At 36.4% G+C, this 19002-nt stretch overlaps 1 protein-coding gene across 1 annotated transcript; it reads left to right on the forward strand.

Annotated features, from left to right (window-relative positions):
• The first annotated feature begins 805 nt into the window (after positions 1 to 805).
• On the forward strand, positions 806 to 17456 carry ndufs4 (NADH:ubiquinone oxidoreductase subunit S4). Its single transcript, XM_073839888.1, has 5 exons — positions 806 to 945; positions 4547 to 4625; positions 16667 to 16839; positions 16922 to 16995; positions 17266 to 17456. The coding sequence occupies exons 1-5, from the start codon at positions 863 to 865 to the stop codon at positions 17367 to 17369; spliced, it is 513 nt and encodes a 170-aa protein (XP_073695989.1). The 5' UTR covers positions 806 to 862; the 3' UTR covers positions 17370 to 17456.
• Positions 17457 to 19002: the final 1546 nt, after the last annotated feature.

Below are 19002 nucleotides of genomic sequence, written 5' to 3' on the forward strand. Positions count from 1 at the left end.
TGGAGAGAAATCTTGAAATGTTTTCCTCAAAAAACGTAATTTCCTTACGACTGAAGAAAGAAAGACATGAACATCTTTGGATGACAAGGGGGTGAGTACATTATCTGTACATTTTTGTTCTGAAAGTGAACTACTCCTTTAAATGTGAGGCCTACTAATATCCCTGGTGAAAAAAACAGCATATGCTGGTTAGGTATGTTTTGATGCTGGTTTATGCTGGTCCTTAGCTGGTCATGTGAACCCTAAACCATAAACCAGCGAAGGACCAGCTTAAACCAGCATCAAAACCTACCTAACCAGCATATGCTATTTTTTTCAACAGGGATAGTCATTCGCTGCCAAAAAATAGTAGACTGCTTTTATTTATTTTTTATCTTTTCAATAATTGCTTATGTAAACTGCTTTTCTATGATATTTCTGCACAACAGAAAAGTTATTTACTCTCGTAATTAGCAGTCACTCGGCCTAGACGTTTACAGGTGTCATGTTAACTGAATACTAAAACGCATGCAGTTGTTAAAACTTATATAATAAATTAACTTGTGAAAAAAAAACTTTTTATATAAGTTATCAGCTGTTCGTAGTAATTGTGCTTCAATCGATGCTTTGTATGAGCCAAAATTCCTTAACTAGGGCAAATGATGCAACCACATAAAACTGCGCGAAGTCAAATTCAGGTGTTATAATCTGCATCAGTAGTAACAGGCACAACTAGAGATGCTATATTCTTCACTTGAACTTCCTAAAGAGGTTCAGACACTCTTCACACAGAGTTTCTACACTCTCTTCAAGTAGAGAGGAAATACGCATCGCTTGAGTTTGGACGCTGTGTGTTGCCGTACAGCGCACAGACCATGTCAACATGGCGTCTTCAATGTCATTCTTTGGTTTAAGCCGAATTATCTCTCTTAACTCAGTCACAAAAACATTTCTGAATCCTGCCAGGTAATAACCAGTAATTCAAATAATTGTTGTGTGTGTTGTATATTTACGTGCACTGAAATAATGCTCGGTCGGTTTGTTTATTTGTGTAGAGTTACACTGTTAGCCGGTTAGCTAACTAACATAGCCAGAGTGTCATCTATTAATTCTCTTTCAAAAGATGTCTGTGTGACGCACAGTAACACATAATATTGTCCCGCTTTTGAAATTAAAAAGTTGTTATTTGTGTAACGCGGTATTTTAGTCTTATATAGCAAATAGCAATAAAACGGACAAATATGAGTGATAAATAAGTTACCGTTGTGATTCCTCTGTGTAAGTGTAAAGTTATTGTTTTTTTTATTTTCATACGTCCACTGTAATTCGTGTTGTATATGTAGTAGTTTGTTTGTATGAAGGTGACCTTCTTTATGTAAGAAGGCTGAAAATACATACCATTCATTATGTTACTGTACCTTTGGATTATTACAATACATTTTTTTTTTCTTTATCTGTTACAGAAGTTCTAAAAAATACTTCACCTTGCTTGATAGCTCTTGTGATACTGTTGTTTGCACATGTTGGCAATAGTGCTATTGTCTTCTAGTCCTGCTTTACTCAGTTCCAACTTTAGACTATTTTTTTAGACTGAATTAAGGTTTTGTGTATTTTTTTAGTCAAGATTGTTATCATCTTAAGTAGTCTCTTCTTTCTGACTGAATGTCAAACCCTGCAGGCACAGTGCTGATCATAACTGATAGTAGCTTAAAACAAATGAAATTTTGATCATAAGACACAGCACAAAAAACTAAACAGCAAGCACATTGCTTTCATGTTTTTTCCTCCAGAAATGAACATGACCAAAATATTATTTATGTTTTTTTTAAAGGGTGTTTTTAATTCTGACAGAGTGGTGATGTTTTGGTCTATTCAAGTGCTCCAGCAATTGTGCTGGATACGGATGAGCTGTTGTGTTTATGGGATATGTGGGTTTGAGTCTGGCCCCCATCTATCTTTTCCTAATTTTCAATCCATCAATAAAATGTTGCAAAAGTAAAAATATATTTTGCACAATGCTGATATAAATTTGTCAGGTGTTCAAGTTGAAAGTCTACTCTCATCTGGCATGTTCCTCTTTGTCTGTAATTTTGCTAAGTGAATGTTTTTTTTCCCCAGAGATTTTAGTTTTTTCCATAAACTTGAAACAAAATATGCTTCCTTTTTTATATATTTTAATATGTACAAGTCAGAATAAGCATGTTGTTGGAATGTTAACATAAATATACATTAATTTTGACATTTTATTCTCCAAAAACTTAAAAACTTAAAAGTAGACACTTTACTTACATTTAAAGTGCTTTCTATGGACATAAAGTCACTTTTGTAAATTTCTTTTCTTAAAGGAGTAGTTCACTTTCAAAACAAAAATTTACAGATAATGTACTCACCCCCTTGTCATCCAAGATGTCCATGTCTTTCTTTCTTCAGTCGTAAGGAAATTATGTTTTTTGAGTAAAACATTTCAGGATTTCTCTCCATATAATGGTCTTCTATGGTGCCCCCGAGTTTGAACTTCCAAAATCCAGCTTCAAAGGGCTCTAAACGATCACAGCCAAGGAAAGAAGGGTCTTATCTAGCAAAACGATGGGATATTTTCTAAAAAAAAATTACAATTTATATACTTTTTAACTTCAAATGCTCATCTTGTCTAGCTCGGCAAGACGAGCGTTTGAGATTAAAAAGTATAGCTAAGAAACTTTTTCCTCGGCTGGGATCATTTAGAGCCCTTTGAAGCTGCATTTAAACTGCATTTTGGAAGTTCAAACTCGGGGGCACCACAGAAGTCCACTATATGGAGAGAAATCCTGAAATGTTTTCCTAAAAAAAAAAAAATTTCTTTACGACTGCAGAAAGAAAGACATGAACATCTTGGATGACAAGGGGGTGAGTACATTATCTGTAAATTCTTGTTCTGAAAGTGAACTACTCTAGCCTGGCAAGCCAGACCCACATAAATGTAGGGTCTGGGCACTCTCCATAGACAGGGCTCAACCGGAGGGGTGGGATAAACGGTTGTCTTTCAAACTCCTCTCCACGCAATAGGATAGCGCTACAACCAATCAGAGACTTAGTCGGTCAGGTGACGTAGTCAGAGCGACGAAGATTTTTAACAAAAATCAGTGCACTGTGCAGTCTGTCAGCTAAATAATAGACATAGATGGGCACTAAACCTTTAAAAGTAAACAAAAACATGCACAGACAAATCCAAATTACACCCTGCGGCTCGTGACGATACATTGATGTCCTAAGACACGAAACGATCGGTTTTTGCAAGAAAATGAACAGTATTTATAAAATTTTCTTTTTACCTTTGATACACATCCACGTCCATCTGTCATGAGCACGAGTTTAGCATATCTATGATTCGACTCGTCACATGTGAACGCGCTTCGATGTAGTATACGCAAACACCGAAAGGGGAAATATGTAAAAAAAAGTCCAGGATGAGTTTGCGCAAGCAAACGTAATCTTTTTCAGCTTTAAATGGGTTTGAACAACCAGGACAAGCGCAAGTAATTACCATTTTGAATAGCAGCTATATCCACAATCTCTTGTGCTGTGTAAACAATGAGTGTCGTATACACGCCACAGATCGCTTCCGGTGTTTGCGTATTCTACACCACAGCGCGTTCAGATGTAACGAGCTCCTGCTCAGGACACACGGACGTGGCTGTGTATCAAAAGTAAAAAAATATATAAATACTGTTCAGTTTTCCACGCTTAATTCACGGAACCAGGAATTCATGTCTGACTGAACTTATGGTCGCAGTTCAGTCGTCATCATGTTAAGCCCGCCCACCGACTCGTGATTGGCCCGGTACATCTTGGATTTTTCGGAAATTTAAGTGAATTGAGAGTAACTAGACTGACCTTAGAAGCAAATGTAATTTGCTGCCGCTAGGGGCGCGTCTAGATTCTAGGCTAGAACTACTCCTTTAACGTCTTTGATATATATAATTTTTTTTTTTTTAAGAATTATTTTTAGATTTTTTGCCTTTATTAGGATAGGACAGTACGTAGACAGGAAGTAAAGTGGAAGAGAGGGGGGTCAGGATCAGGAAAGCTTCGCAAGCCGGGACGCCCGAAAAGCCCACAAGGCTATTGGCGTGGACAGTGAATATTAAGTTTGACAGGAGGCTTGTGGTCAGTAATTTGAATTCAAATTTAAAAGCAGCTTTACATTTCCTTACCTGCCGGCCATGTGTCATTCACATAACATTGAAAAGAGAGATCAGTCCGTGCTTCTGTTTCTAGCCTTTTAGAATTATTTTGTTTATGACAGACCAGTTACTGTGTATTTTCAAAGGCTGTGACTGTAGACTGGCAGGACGACACCAATGGCTGTTTGTTTCTAACTGGCTTATAGAAGCCTGCCAGAAACTCAGCAGGCAGAATTAATGGGGGCCGAAGAGAGATCTGTGTGCCTTCCTCTCTCCTGTCTCCTGACACACATCCTGCTCCTTCAAAACACTTTACTGTGCCGCTGTTTTACCTAACTACAAGTTTTTTTGTGTTTGTCTGGTTATGTCTATTATTTTTTAAAGCTCCTCTTCCTGTTTTGCAGGTCTATAAGCACGTCAGGATGGAGGCTGGCAGAACAACAGGGAAGGGGATCTCAGCTCATCACTGTGGATGAGAAACTGGTATGAACATTGGCTGTTTTTGAATTGAGGTTGTACTGGGTCACGATTCGTAAAACTTGAAAAACTTGTTGGAAATCAAAAGGGCATAGATCTTTTGATATGTAAATATACACATCTTTTAATGCACATGAATATTTAATATATATATATATATATATAATATTAATATATACATTTTTTTATGAATGCTAGCATGCTTTGTACAGTTCAAAATGTTCTCAAAAAATGTCCTCGTGAATCCATCTGTATTGAAATGAAATCGAATCTTCTTTTTTTCCCTTCATGTCCTTGTGAGACAATAATGACCTTGTTTACCTATGAGACTTCAGACACTCAGCTGGCTTGAATGTGTGGGCCGGGTTTGGCAAAGTGGGGTGTTTGGGTGGACTCAGACTATCTCTGATTGTGTCTGAGTGGGCAAGTACACCCCGCCTGGTTGAGGGCTCTCGTTTAATAGTAGGGGCCACTCTAAAGTAAAGCTGCAAAAGGGCCCCCAAAAAGAGGGGATTGAAAGAAAAAGGGGGGAAAAAACAGTCTGACAGTAGCAGACTCACAGGAAGACGGCGGCTGTCCTTTTATAATTGGCCACAGAGCTTTCATTGTTGTTCTCAGGCGAGCTGTGCCCATTGAGCGAGATATTTGGTTGTGGCAAGGACTACCTGTCTTATTCAAGACATTTTAGAGAGCCTTCTTACAGGAGATAATCATATTCGTTGGGAATATTATCAGACAGTTTGCAGTAGGGGTAATGTAACATTTACACAAGATTACAGGAGGAAAAAAAACTATTTAACTTTTGCATGTTGGTAACACTTTACAATAAGGGTCATTAATTAACATTAGATAACTTGAACTAAGAATGAACAATACTTCTGCAGTATTGTTTCTGTCAGCATTTACTAATGCGTTATTAAAATCACAAGTTGTGTTTGTTAACATTAGTTTATGCACAGTGAACTAACATGAACAAACAAACAACTAATTTTTTTGAGAGATTTGAGAGATTAATATATAGTGTAATAAATGTATTGCTCCTTAATCGTTCATGTTAGTTAATACATTAGCTAATGTTAACAAATGATACCTTGTTGTAAAATGTTACCTGAATATTTATTATATATTTATGTAGATCATGTGTAAAGTATATAACTACAGTATTGTCTAATCTGATAGCAAATTTTCATGGGTTAAATTTAGGGATTAGTTTCTGCAGAACTGCTCTGTGAAGATGATGTGCAGATCCTCAGTGATCTGAGGTGAACGTCTTGACATCTCAGAATGTCTTGTAGAATTTATTCAGGGTCACATAGAAAACACATCCAGGTGACCCAATATAAATTCTACAAGACATTTCTTTGGATCTCTAATTTTCATAGCTTACCGTGTAATTTATTACTGAGACGTGTTGACCAGGAAGAATGTTTAAGGGAGAGTTCTTCACAAAGAGCATTGAATTCAGTACAGACATTTTTAGTAAGTGTTTTAAAAAAAAAGAGAGAACTTTTAAGTAGGACTTTCACTAATGGTTATTTTAGTAATTGAGAAATCAGTCGATTATTCTAAACAATTAATTGATTAATCGCATAATTATATAGGGTCATTCCCTGTCAAATCAAGCAAATTTCAGAAAATCCCCTGACTCAATTTTTGATTTCGCTAATATTTTTATAAAGAAAGATAAACATGTATAGCGATGAAAGCCAAAATATTAAATGTCATGGATGAATATTTACTGAGTAATCCACTATTTTGTGCATTGGGGGGTCAAAATGGCATTTGTCACCTTAGATTCAGAGCCAAATTACAGGGGGATAAAAATGGCAGCATCATAATGTTATTTTTACACTGATATTGGTAGTTCTAGTAGTAAAATCTGTTGACTTTAGCAATCGTTGTTGCATTATTTGCCAATGGTGGCCATTCAAAAATGGGGAAACGGCACTTTTCAAGTTTTTACTCCAAAGTGTGCATGCCTGTAACACAAGAAGTATTTAAGCTATCTTAATGTCCTTTTAGGTATTGGCATCTTCATTTTTCAGACCTTACGTGGTTCGGTTTCAGAGATATTCAATATGGCTCCAGGGGTAAATCGTTAAATTGTACACATTTTCAATGGTCAAAAACCCAATGTGAGTCAATTTGCAAAATTATGATGCTTCTACAGTTTGTGTGGAGCAGCATTTACTGTGAATGGACATGCATGTACATAACCTACACATGTAAATAATTAAAGGGCATATATTAAACCTGCATCACATATATTTATTTAATTGAATCGTGGCGTTTGTGAATTAACAATACAATTTTGCCTTATGAATTGTAACTCTATTAATTATATTATTTAGCCGTGGAAAATGGTCTTGCTTTTAAGTTTTGGTTATATCTAAAATCAAATTTGATTGTGCATTATATGGCCACAAAATGGATTTTTAGAAGTGATTAAGCAACTGCACACACTTATTATACTTGACTAAAATCAATAAAATACATAAATTCAGAAATATAATTGTTAATGTTTGTTGATTGATAAAAATAAATATTTTATGGTTCTGATTTATTTTCTTTTTTGGCTGTTTCTATTTTTTTGTACTTCAAACACATTTCATACTTCAAATTTGATACTTTGCTTTCTATGGTTCAGCATTGGATTGTTCAGTCTAATAGTTTTTTAATAACTTTTGCCTATACCACATGTAAATGATCCTGTGGTAGGATTCAGTCCTAAAAGTATCGTATTCTTTGTAGTCTAGATAGAGCTGTAATGAATATTATCAAAAAGGCATTTGAATTATTTTTGGCAAAATCAAGCTTCAGGTATTAAGGAAGAATATTACAATTATGTCAATTACAGCTTTGATACTTTTTTTATAACGGAGGTGCATAAGTTGTTTTGGAGCTAATTATTCTATGATTTCGAGTGCATGTAAAAATGAATTTATAATGGCATTCTCAAAAAATTTTTTGAACATCTAATTTTTAAAAGGAGGAAAAATAAAGAAAATCTTGAGCTCTAGTGAAAGTGCTTGCAAATGTGCCACTTTGCAGTGCAGTCAAATGTGTGGCATTGCAAATGACGGTAATTAAGGTCCTGCGTGATTGTGGCGGAGTCTGGGCGCTTTCTCCCTCTGGTGTCTGCGCTGACTTGCTTTTGTTAGTAATTACAGTTTGATTAAGCATGCTGGGCCACGAGAAAGCCTGCATGGCTGGCCAGTGACACAGAGCTTCACACGGAATGTCTGAGCCGTGCACAAGCTCATATAACCACAGCTTTCTGAATGAACTGTGCAAGATGACCTTAGCTGCTTGTGAAACTTCTTTTATAAGGCTTTTTTTTTATTATTCTAAAAATAATGTCTCCTTTTATCATTAAATATAAAAGATATTTACAAGTAAGGCCCTAAGAAGCATATTCGGTATTGTTCTCTGATGCATTGCATTGCATTTTGTTTGAGCGTCCTGATCAGCCCGACAACGCAGCGGTGGCTCAACCAATGCTATGAGTTCAGGATTGAGTCTTTTTGGTGTCAGACAGGATAGTGTTTGCTTATGTCATTATTTTACTATTTTGTTTGCTGCTTCTAGTAATGTAGAAATTACACAGTCATTTATTGAAAGTGCATATATTTGCATGTATATTGAAATGTTTTTGCAAACCATCCTGCATACGAAAATAAATGCAAACAGCAGTGAAATTATACCTAATTGCAAGCAAGAGGCATTCTGTCTAGCCAGAGCTGTAAATTGAATGAACAAGTTGAAGTAGCTGTCAAACATGTATCATTGTACCGATGAGCTCCAAGGTAGACCGAATTCACGATCCAGTCGTGATTCTGTCCTCCTCCCCCTTCCCCCTATTTCCCTTCAGTGTTCATCTCAAGTGTCTGTTTTGTCTAGTTGTCCCCTCATACCAGGTGCTTGTCCGAAGAAAAAAAAAAAGCCCAAGGCCGGCAAGTAGGTCAAAGGACATGGCTCTTTGAAGAGGATCTGACAAGAGGCTTTGTGTATTAGTCGCTAAACGGTATTTCATTTGCTTAACACTTGAGAAAGTAACCTTTAAAGTGCCCGACAGCACCTTTGTGTGGCAGAGGAAGGAGACTTGCACCGGCTGTGTAGTGCACACTGTGTTCCTCACTTCATTTCCTCAACACTGCGCTCTTCCAAATGGGCTCAATACATTTTTGCGCATAGTCTAATAATACGAACGCTAATGTAGCCGATTGGTCTCTAGTAGCAATCATTATAATTGAGATGTGACTCATTTATTACTTTTCATTAGTTGTAATTGGTGTTACATTCAGAAAGTTGGAGATTCATTACTTTCAATGATTCATAACAGAAATATAATTGTCTAAAGGGGTTTCCTGTTGAGTTGTTACTTATTTTAACATCACCTTTATGAATCCTCACAAAGTGTTATTTGTCATGCTGTTAACCAGGAAAGCGTTGTAGTGTACTTAGAATTACTTTTACGAGAAAATAGAAAAGGTAACATGGAAAAACAAATCGGTGTTTAGTGTTCAAAACAAGTCTGTTTAATTGCTTGTTCCTGTTGTTTTGTACAATTATACGTTTAATAATAATGTTTCTAGTAGTTACTTTTCTTGTGAAAGAGAAAAGTGCTGCTGTTCTAAGAATAATAAAAATGCAGAATCATCAGCATTTGAAAAACAGCTCTAAGTAGAACAGTTATAACTAAAGTCTGTGTTTTGTGACCTGGGAATTTAAGCTAAATATGTATCAAACTCTGTTGTTCATTTGACAAGATTAATTATCAAAGCATACTTGACATTTTTACATTTTCTGTGGCTTATTATTATTACCTGCTGTTCATCTTTTAATAGAGGGAACTTTTATTTCATCCTATCATTCAACCAATTGCTGCAGGTGCTCTTGGGATCTGATCACCTATCCATTGTCATAACACTCAATGGTTTTCAGCTCATTTAAAGGGCACATCGGATGCCCATTTTTCACAATTTGATATGACTCTTTAGGGTCCTCGTGAAAAGTCTGCAACGTACTTTGGTTAAAATTCCTCAATGGTCATGTAAAACAACACTTTTTTTCTTACCTTGTCAAAAACAGCTCTGTTTACAGCGGCCCATTTCGGTGCATGTATTTTTAACTGATAATGAGCTCTGTATTTGGTTGCACATTACCATTAAGAACCAAACTAATCCACTGCGTCATCAGTGGCTTTGATATCGGGAGAAAATAAGGACTCTTATGTTTACTTTTACATCCAACTACAAAACACCTGCATTGCTTATGAAACATTGTTCAAGTGCAGAGAAAATGGCGGACAGCGTATAACTGGCTGAGGGCAGAAATATGCTAATATGGGACAGTCTGTCAGCGGTTGTGGGCGGTGCCTGAGCAATATAACATCAGACTGATCAGAAAATCAAAACGGCTTGATAATTAAGACGGTTTAGGTTTTTAGGAGTGAATGGATTTGTCATTGTAGGGTGGTTGTGTCCGCACTGCTAAGACATTTATATGCAAACATCATGTAACGGAAATTCTGCATCCAATTTTATATTTAAAGTGGGTCCCACTTTACATTAGGTGGCCTTAACAACTATGTACTTACATTTAAATTAATAATTTGGTACAGTGTACTTATTGTGTACATACATGTTTTTACATTGAATTTATATATTTTTTAAAAACTATATGTAATTACATTTGTGATTAATTTCTGTAATTACCACTGTTGAACCAACCCTTACACCCTAACCTTACCCATATCCCACCTTAATAGAAGCAAAAGCGTTTTGCAATTTAAGTACATAATAATTAAGGCCACCTAATATAAAGTGTGACCTTAAAGTGTTATAATAACCAAAAGATAAGACTACCCAAAGTGTAATTAAACAATCATCTGGTAATTTATAAAAACAAGCATTTTTTTTTTTTTTTTTGTATGTTGACAAGTATCTAAATCATTGTGGTAAATAGTGTCTTTCTAACTATTAGAAAAAATTGTATAAACGTCGGTTCAGCATACATATAGTGAGAGTATGTTGCTTAAGCATTACAAAATAAGGTGGATGCCTATATAGACAAGACTAATATCTGGACCAAGGTCGAAAATTAGTGAGTACTTGTGGCAAAAATGCCACCAAAATGAACAAAATACCCCATAAATTACAGCTGTTGTGATTAAAGTGAAATGTGAAAATGAATGAAGGGTGTCAATTCACTGAATTACAATAAGATTCACTCATCAGTTTGCTTTTGCACATTTGTGCAAAGTTGAGCTTTAAAACAAATAAAACGTGCTTCTATTAAACTTAGAAATGCATTTGCCAGTCAGAGGCATTTAGATTAGTCAGCACTGAAAACGCCGGAGCTGTGTTGACTTTGCACGCTATCGAATTCCCTCATCATAAAAAACGCAGTGTTTATAAATAGATAAAATATTATTTTTGTAGATTCAGTGATAACAATGGGAGTTGAATAAAGTTGAGTAAAGTGTGCTGGACTAGACTAATGTCATGGACTGACATGTTTGTCTGTGAAGCCAGAATATGACGTACCCAAAATGCAGACACAAAGCAAAAATGTTTTTAATAATCAATAAAGAGCAATAATAATGTTTTTTGCCATAATATTGCTGCTTTATGATCTCCTACCTTTTATATGTGAAATTTAGATACAACTTTACCATTAAACATCAGTTGTTATTGGCAACAGTTAATAATATTGATTAAAGTAATTGGGTAAAGTTAAGCATTTGACATTACAGGCATCATATGATTTTTATAATAATAAGGTGATTATAAAAATTGCTCTCACAAATGATAAAAAAAAACGCTTTTGGAAATCAATTCCAGGAGGCAAATATTGACCCTTAATGGAAAAGTTCAATTTCTGACCCTGATGTGGACTTTTTTTTTTTCATGAGTTGAAATTAAATTCGCCACATTAAAAAAAATATTCTTCCAAACTACTTTCTCTACATCCACCTTAGTCTGCCATAGAAAGATTTTTTGGCTACAAAATAGAAGCCAGGCTATTAGGAAGACAGTTCTGTCTAAACACGGAAGAAGTCTTGTAATGTCAGCTGATCCACAAAGATGTGCAGATCCCTCATTTTCACCTTGCTCTGATTTAGAGAGCGAATCCACGTTAGATGTTATGTAAGTAGTCTCTCTCTGTTTATCATGTGGAACGTCTCTCGATAGTCACAAATAGTTCTTTACCCAGAAAGTACATTTGCATGTATGTGGACACACCAACCTGTAATGGCTTTCCAAGTCATCTTTTCTGTACTGTTTTCGATGTCTCTCAACATGTCTCTGAGTCATTAATTATTTCTGCTCTCCCTATTTTTTCCTTTATTAATCACAATGCGAAATCAGCCGAAGTAAGGGGTTGTGTCAGAGCAGTGATGGAGTAGTATTATCTAAATCTGAACTCCATATGCTGAAATGAACATGGATTTATATACATATATGGACAATGCAGACTTCCTTAAGAGGTTCCACCTGTAACCTTTCCAATAACTTTTCCATCCACATTTTTATGTTTTATTGTCTATCTGAGATTAAAACATGCCAGTAGGCCACACATTTCCCTCAAAAGTCATTGGTTTCCTTTTCTAGTCATGAACAGCAGACAGATGCCATCAGACAGTGTATTGAATGCGTACACAGATCGAGCAAAACTGTCAAGAAACATCTTCTACAAGGACAGTTCAAAAATGAAAAATACCTATTTTATTAATTTAATGTTTGCCCAAGCACACTTTAAGATTGATTGCATTTGATTACAAATCATTTCAGAACTCACAATGTAATGCAAAAAAAATAGTTCTGCTCACATTGCAAATTCTTTCGTTTACACTTCGGTATCGTCTTGTCGGCCACACTTGGCTCTACCAAGCTGCACGCAGGGCTCATTCAAGCAGTCGGCCCCACAGTCTGCCGCTGTGAAAGGGCTCCCATGCTCTTTATTCACCGAGGAGCCAGAGGTGTCAGAAATATAGACACGCTTTCACGTGACGGAGACTTTGCCAGTCTTTTCTCCCTGGCTCTTAAGCCTGGCATTCTGTCTGCACATACAGGTATTGAGGGGCTCTGTGAATAGTGTCAAACTTCATAGTTCTCATTTTGCTTCCTGTACATGCAAGGAGAAAAGTGCAGTGTTTCCCTTTGTGGTCCCTCTCTCTGGCCTAATTTTTTTTTTTTTTTTTTTCGTTTTTCTTGAAGCACCATATTTAAGGCACAGTCGCTCGCTTTGTCTATGAGCCATTGTGCATTCGTCTGTTGCTTAGATCACCCTCGTAGTTTTTGTTGTCCTAATGTATGCAGGCAAGACTAAGTCTAGACTATTTTTTTTTCCCCGTTTTCATTTTTTCTCTTATTTTGCAGGACAATGGCAAAAAAAAAATCTATTTACAAAAAAAAAAAAAAAATAAGATCTTTTTCATTTTCTATGAGAAGGGTTGATAAGGACCAGCTGATAACACAATGTTGCATTATTTAATAATAATAAAACATTTTCTTCATTAGTTCTCAACCAGAAATGTATATGTATATTTCTCAGACATTGAAACTAAGTCTCGCATGTCTGTTTAGACTAATTGTCATTCTGCTCAGACCCCTTCCTCTCTGTCCTTTGGGCTGAACATTTTCAACAAAAAGATTAATTTTCATGTTGAGATATTTGCTATTTAAATGTTCAAGCCAACTGAATCTGATATTAACGTTAGATACACATCATAAAAAGTTCTGACATTTTGTTCAATCTTTGTTGCAACTAAGTTCAGAGCTAGCGTTTGAAGTCATCTTTGACAAAGTTTTTAAGTCTTGTTCATTACGAAGTCTACCATCTTTTTTCAGTTGCCCCATTAAAACAGAGAGAGTATGGTACAGTATGTTCTTCCCAGCCTCTTTGAGTGTCACGTGAAGACTTTGTGTAAGTCAGAGTGTTTGGCAGCCTTTTGTTCGCAGTTCATGCTAAAGAACCTCTTTTATATGAATCAAGTGGCAGATGACAGACAATGATGAAAATTTGATTCTTTGAAGTTGTAATGGCCATTGAAATGTGTGAAGTTCCTGCATTGAAAGGGGAGCTGCTTGTAGGATTCACAACCTTGGGTGGCTGCTTGCTGGGAGGTTTGTCTGTGTGTTGTTGCCGACTTCCCATTGCTGGTTGCTAATTCCCAAAGGAATTGGTCTCTCTTTGCCTTTCAGCAGTCTCCCTTCAGCTCAGTCTGGGACCGTGCAGCATGTTACACACACATCTTTCAGATAACCTTCTTAAAACACTCCTCTATTGTTTGTTTTATACAATAAACGCACTGAGCATAGTTAAAGTGTTATTTATGCTCTGTATGGGTATTTGTTTGGGCTGGTATCAGAACAGATTTCCCGACTGAATTGTAAATCACAAGATCTTGATTCGATTTGATTCCATATTTATTCTGATTTGTTTTGGTATATTTCAGTTATATTAAAAGCACCGGCTCATGCGAGTCATTCGTCGTGACTCAGGCTACAGTGGTTACATTGTTTATTCTGTTTTTTGGGGGCTGTGGCATTACAGATACACATGGAACTAACTTGATACGTAAACCAAAAATATTCAGTTGAGTGAGTTTAGTTCAGCTGCATCTACAGGACGAAAGCATGGGATAAAATATATTGTTATGCTATCCCTAAAAAACTATCTTGGAAAAGAAGATTGATTTTTGGATATTATAAGTCAATTTAGATGAGTTTTTAAATCAATTAGCTTTGATTTCCACCATAAACAATAACTGTTATATTAAGGCTAAAAAATGGCAGCTTTGGTTGCCAGGACTTTACCATAGTTCCTTTACTGGAACTAATAAAATCTGTTTCCAAACTTAAAATATTCTGATAACCACAATAATAAGACAGGTAAGTACAATAAATAGACACAAAACATGACCAGTATTCACACACAGACAAAACACCATCAGGGTAACACGTGCAACAATAATGCAGTAAACAGCAAAACTAAACAAAATATGGAAAACAAACATCCTCTTCTTCATTCACGATAACAAAATTAGGAAGAAACTAAATTATTGTGATAAAATGTGAAAATCAAATGTGATGTCATGCGAGGTCATCTAGGAATGTTTTTCATGGCAAACTACACAATTCATAGTGTTTACATGCAAAAACACAAATTACACTGTAATTTACAGTAAAATTACATGTAATATACTTAATGTAGGGCAGGGCGATATGGGCAAAAAATTATCACAATGTTTTCATATCAGTCAATAATTATCACAATAAATTTAAAATATATTGATATTATTTTTTCAGACTATTAATTGTGATTTAAACTACTCTTTATGGTTAGAACATGACAAACACTCCACGATTTTTGAATTCTTTACACTTTTCCCTAACAAAATAAATACTTAATATAATTTTTTTAAGCTTCTGCATGTTATAATGAGTGATATTTTTTCAAACCATTTCTGCGACAGTAACATGGTGCAGTTAGTGGTACTACAGTAAATCCATGGTAAATGATGCTGATTTGAAGATTGAAAAACCTTCTGACCATATCGTTACACACAGTGTTTCTCCTGTTTGTCAGCGCTGTTTTTTAATCTGGCTTTAAATGAGCAATGTCGTGCTCATAGACGTGAGATACGGCTGTATATTGACACGGCTGTGATTCGCCCGCAGGTAATCACAGCGTGCCAATATACAGCCATATATCTCACGTCCATGTGTGTGATGTGTTTATACAACATTTTGATGGCACAAGTATGTAAATACATAAAACAATAACAGTGTATTAAACCCCTCTTTTGTGCAGAACTACTTCTTTCCACCACAGATTTAAATCTCAGTTTGACAGTTTTACAGCTGAGCTCCTCTGTTACTAATTCCAAAATGTCACTGTAGAACTGGTAACGCAGAAACACTGAGTTGCTTTAATAAAAGCCTGTTGTATTACTGTATTAAAAGCTCACTATATTATGTAGAGTATTATGAGAGAGAGAGATGGACTGGGCAAATGTGATTACCTGCATCTGATACAGCATTCATTCTACAGCTCAATGTCCTATTCACAATAAAACGTTAGTTTGAATGTCCGCTGAGGAAAGTGTTTTCTTTGTCGTACTATCCTTTCATCTAAAAGTGATTTCTGATAACAATGCTGCTCAGTGCAGTTGTTAGCTGTGTCAAGCTGTTGACAGCTCAAAATTTAATAACAACAGCCATCATAACAATAGCTAGGCAATTCACTGAAAAGTACACACTGATATACAGCACTGAATTTACATAAACATGATGAGATTTTGCCAAAACTGTTGCTCTGGAACAAGTAATGGATTGAGACCAAAGACTGCCTGTTAGATTTACCCAAAACAAATTATATCTCATGTAAAACCACTATAGAGGCATCAAAACCAGCAGTTCAATCCAGAAGATCTGACTGAGGTGAGGTGATTTAGCTTCTCTCAGTGGATTCATGAGCGCTGAATGGCTGCATTTGAACTACAAACAAGCGCATTCTAGCCTGAAAATCTCTTAAAAATACATTCCATGACAATATTTTTTAAATATAGTGGATTTGGGCATCTGCCATGACACTTGCTGTAAGAAGTATTGGGTACGACCCAGAAAAATTCAATCCAGCAGTGAAGCTAGACTGATGCCCCGAATGATTCACCTGCCCAGAGTGAACACTTTTAAGTTTGATATAATATTCACTTCAAGTTTGCAGAGTTCTTTTCACCTTCACACCTGAAAGCCCAGGTTTCTGACCCGCAGTGAGGATCACAATAGACTGTCTCGGTGCATTTTGAGAGTGTGAGAAATTAGCTTGTCTAGACAAGTGCACGTCTGCATTTAAAAAAAGGAAGTATTTGGGCTTTTATGCCCTTTGGGGACTAGTGCAAATATGTGCGAAACAGCAAAGCTTCTTTTTATGAGAGCACAAATGTGAATCATGTTTTGGCAAACCACACATTAATGCTTAGGCTTTGATGAAAAGATTTGCCTTATGTGTTCTTATTTTCTCTCACTTTTTGCCAGGACATTACAACATTGACTGGCGTTCCCGAGGAGCATATTAAGACCCGCAAGGTCCGTATCTTTGTGGCAGCCAAGAACGCCATGCAGTCCGGTTTCAAAAATACCCAAAAGTGGAAGATGGATTTCGACACTAGGGAGCGCTGGGAAAACTCACTGATGGGCTGGTCTTCCACGTGAGTGGACATTATGATAATCATGCTTTTTGAATTGTCAAACAAAATCCAGTGTCTGAAGTGATTCTCATTCCCGATCCAGGGCAGACCCCCTGTCCAACATGGTGCTTACGTTCAGCACGAAGGAGGATGCTATCACTTTCGCCGAGAAGAACGGTAATCCATTTAAACATTTTTCCACTGTCGTGACCATATTTTTTAAACACTACAATCATCCGACCAGAATAGCATCCAAAAATGTCTCTTGAGGGAACTGATGCTCCGCTTTGAAAAGGAGTTGTGTTTGTGTTTGTGGCATAAAGATTCCCATTTATCCTCACCCTGTCCTGATGTTTACACTGCACATCAGCAGCAGTGGACATCTCCCAAATCCAGCCTGTAAGATATACTTGGCTGACCGTGCTCTGGGCCTGTTTATTTTTACAGGTTGGAGTTATGATATAACAGAAAAGAGGGTCCCAAAGCCGAGAGTGAAGTCATATGGAGCAAACTTTTCCTGGGACAAAAGGACTAGAAGGTCGGCCAAGTAGACATCCCATTTCTGCCTGTCTGTGTTATCTTTAACAGACCTGTAAAAATAATATACTCTATGTATCTAATAAACTATCTTTACAACGTCTGTGTTTCACCGCGCTTCCTTTTACCCATGCTGGATGTTACTTCACTTCAGAATCGTTGGATTATGACGTGACATCTCTGGTAGTGTGAATATTTAGCGCTTATTATTACCAAAGTAGCTGCTTTTGTTTGTTCTAAGCGTGTGCTTTGAAACGCACTGTCCCTGTTTCCTCTGAAAATAATTCTTCTTGTCAGGTGGTTCGTTTTTTCCACCCTTCCAGCCCTCTTGAAGACAGTTTAGTGTTAATGTTTCTGAAACGGGAGGATGAGGTAAATGTCAGGCTTCAAAGACTGGACGCGGCTAGATATGTTTACTCTCATGCTCCTCCAGGGAAGAGCCCAGATGAGTAAAACACCTGCCTGCTTCAAATGACGTTCAATTGAAAAAGCAGTGACCGTTTTACTGTCATCTCTGCTAGCACATTAGCACAGTCTGGTACTACACTTACCATGTTCATTTTACATTACAAATCCACAGTACCTGGAATCATTCAAATGTGGCTCATGTTTTCAAGTCTTTAAAGTCAGAACAAGTCATTGATGTGACAGAGTTAACCTAATGGATCTGGACAAGACACCATTGCCTTATAAATGGCCTGTATGTTCCAATTTCAGTTGTTGAATGTTCATAAACCACCCATTCACTGCTTAGAAAAGGATCGTTTTGAAGGAGGAGCTTTGCATAATAGGAAAGAACAATGTTTGGAGTAAGAACGCATTACAGGGGCTCAGTGATATGATGTGAATTTTGTGATCATGTGGGGTCAGACTAGAGCCTTTCAGCCAAAATTTACTGCTGTTTCAGCTTTATCAGTAGGTAGGATGATCATGTATGATTGATTTTCTTCACCAGAAACTGAATGATTTGATTTAGTTGCAATTTAGTTCAATTCAGGCTCTAGCTATAGTTTCATGATGTCAGTGAGTTAGAATGAAACTTTTTATATAATGTCCTTAAGGCTTAAGCAATGAAGCTTCAACTACTTACCAAAAAAAAAGAAACTTACTGCAGTTTCTGCTTCATCAGTAGGTAGTATGATCATGTGTGGTTGATTTGAGTGATGAGGAAAAGCTAACAAGATTGTCTGTAAAAACAAGCTTAATTGATTGCCCTAAGATAGAAGCCCAAACTTTAAGTTATGACCTTACGGAAACATTTTGGCTTGATTTAATTGCAATTTAGTTCAACTCAGGCTCTGGCTATAGATTCATGATGTCAGTGAGTTAGAATTTAACCTTTTATATAATAGCCTTAAGGCTTAAGCAATAAAGCTTCAATTCCATACAAAAAATTTACTGTGTTTTCAGCTTTATTAGTAGGTAGTATGATCATGTGTGATTGATTTTCATCACCAAAAACTGAGTCATGAGGAAAAGAGAACCAGTTTGTCTGTAAAAACAACCTTTGTATTGATTGCTCTAAAATAGAAGCCCAAACTTTAAGTTATGACCTTACGGGAACATTTTGGCTTGATTTAATTGCAATTTAGTTCAACTCGGGCTCTGGCTATAGATTCATGATGTCAGCGAGTTAGAATGAAACTT

Source organism: Garra rufa, chromosome 5, assembly GCF_049309525.1.
Source record: "Garra rufa chromosome 5, GarRuf1.0, whole genome shotgun sequence".
Classification (NCBI taxonomy): Eukaryota; Metazoa; Chordata; class Actinopteri; order Cypriniformes; family Cyprinidae; genus Garra; species Garra rufa.

What these genes read in the sequence shown, in the direction of transcription:
- ndufs4 (XM_073839888.1), top strand. Translation starts at nt 863, where the DNA reads ATGGCGTCTTCAATGTCATTCTTTGGTTTAAGCCGAATTATCTCTCTT. An exon ending in ACATTTCTGAATCCTGCCAG is followed by an intron (nt 946 to 4,546) that starts GTAATAACCAGT and finishes CCTGTTTTGCAG; the next exon opens with GTCTATAAGCACGTCAGGAT. An exon ending in TCACTGTGGATGAGAAACTG is followed by an intron (nt 4,626 to 16,666) that starts GTATGAACATTG and finishes ACTTTTTGCCAG; the next exon opens with GACATTACAACATTGACTGG.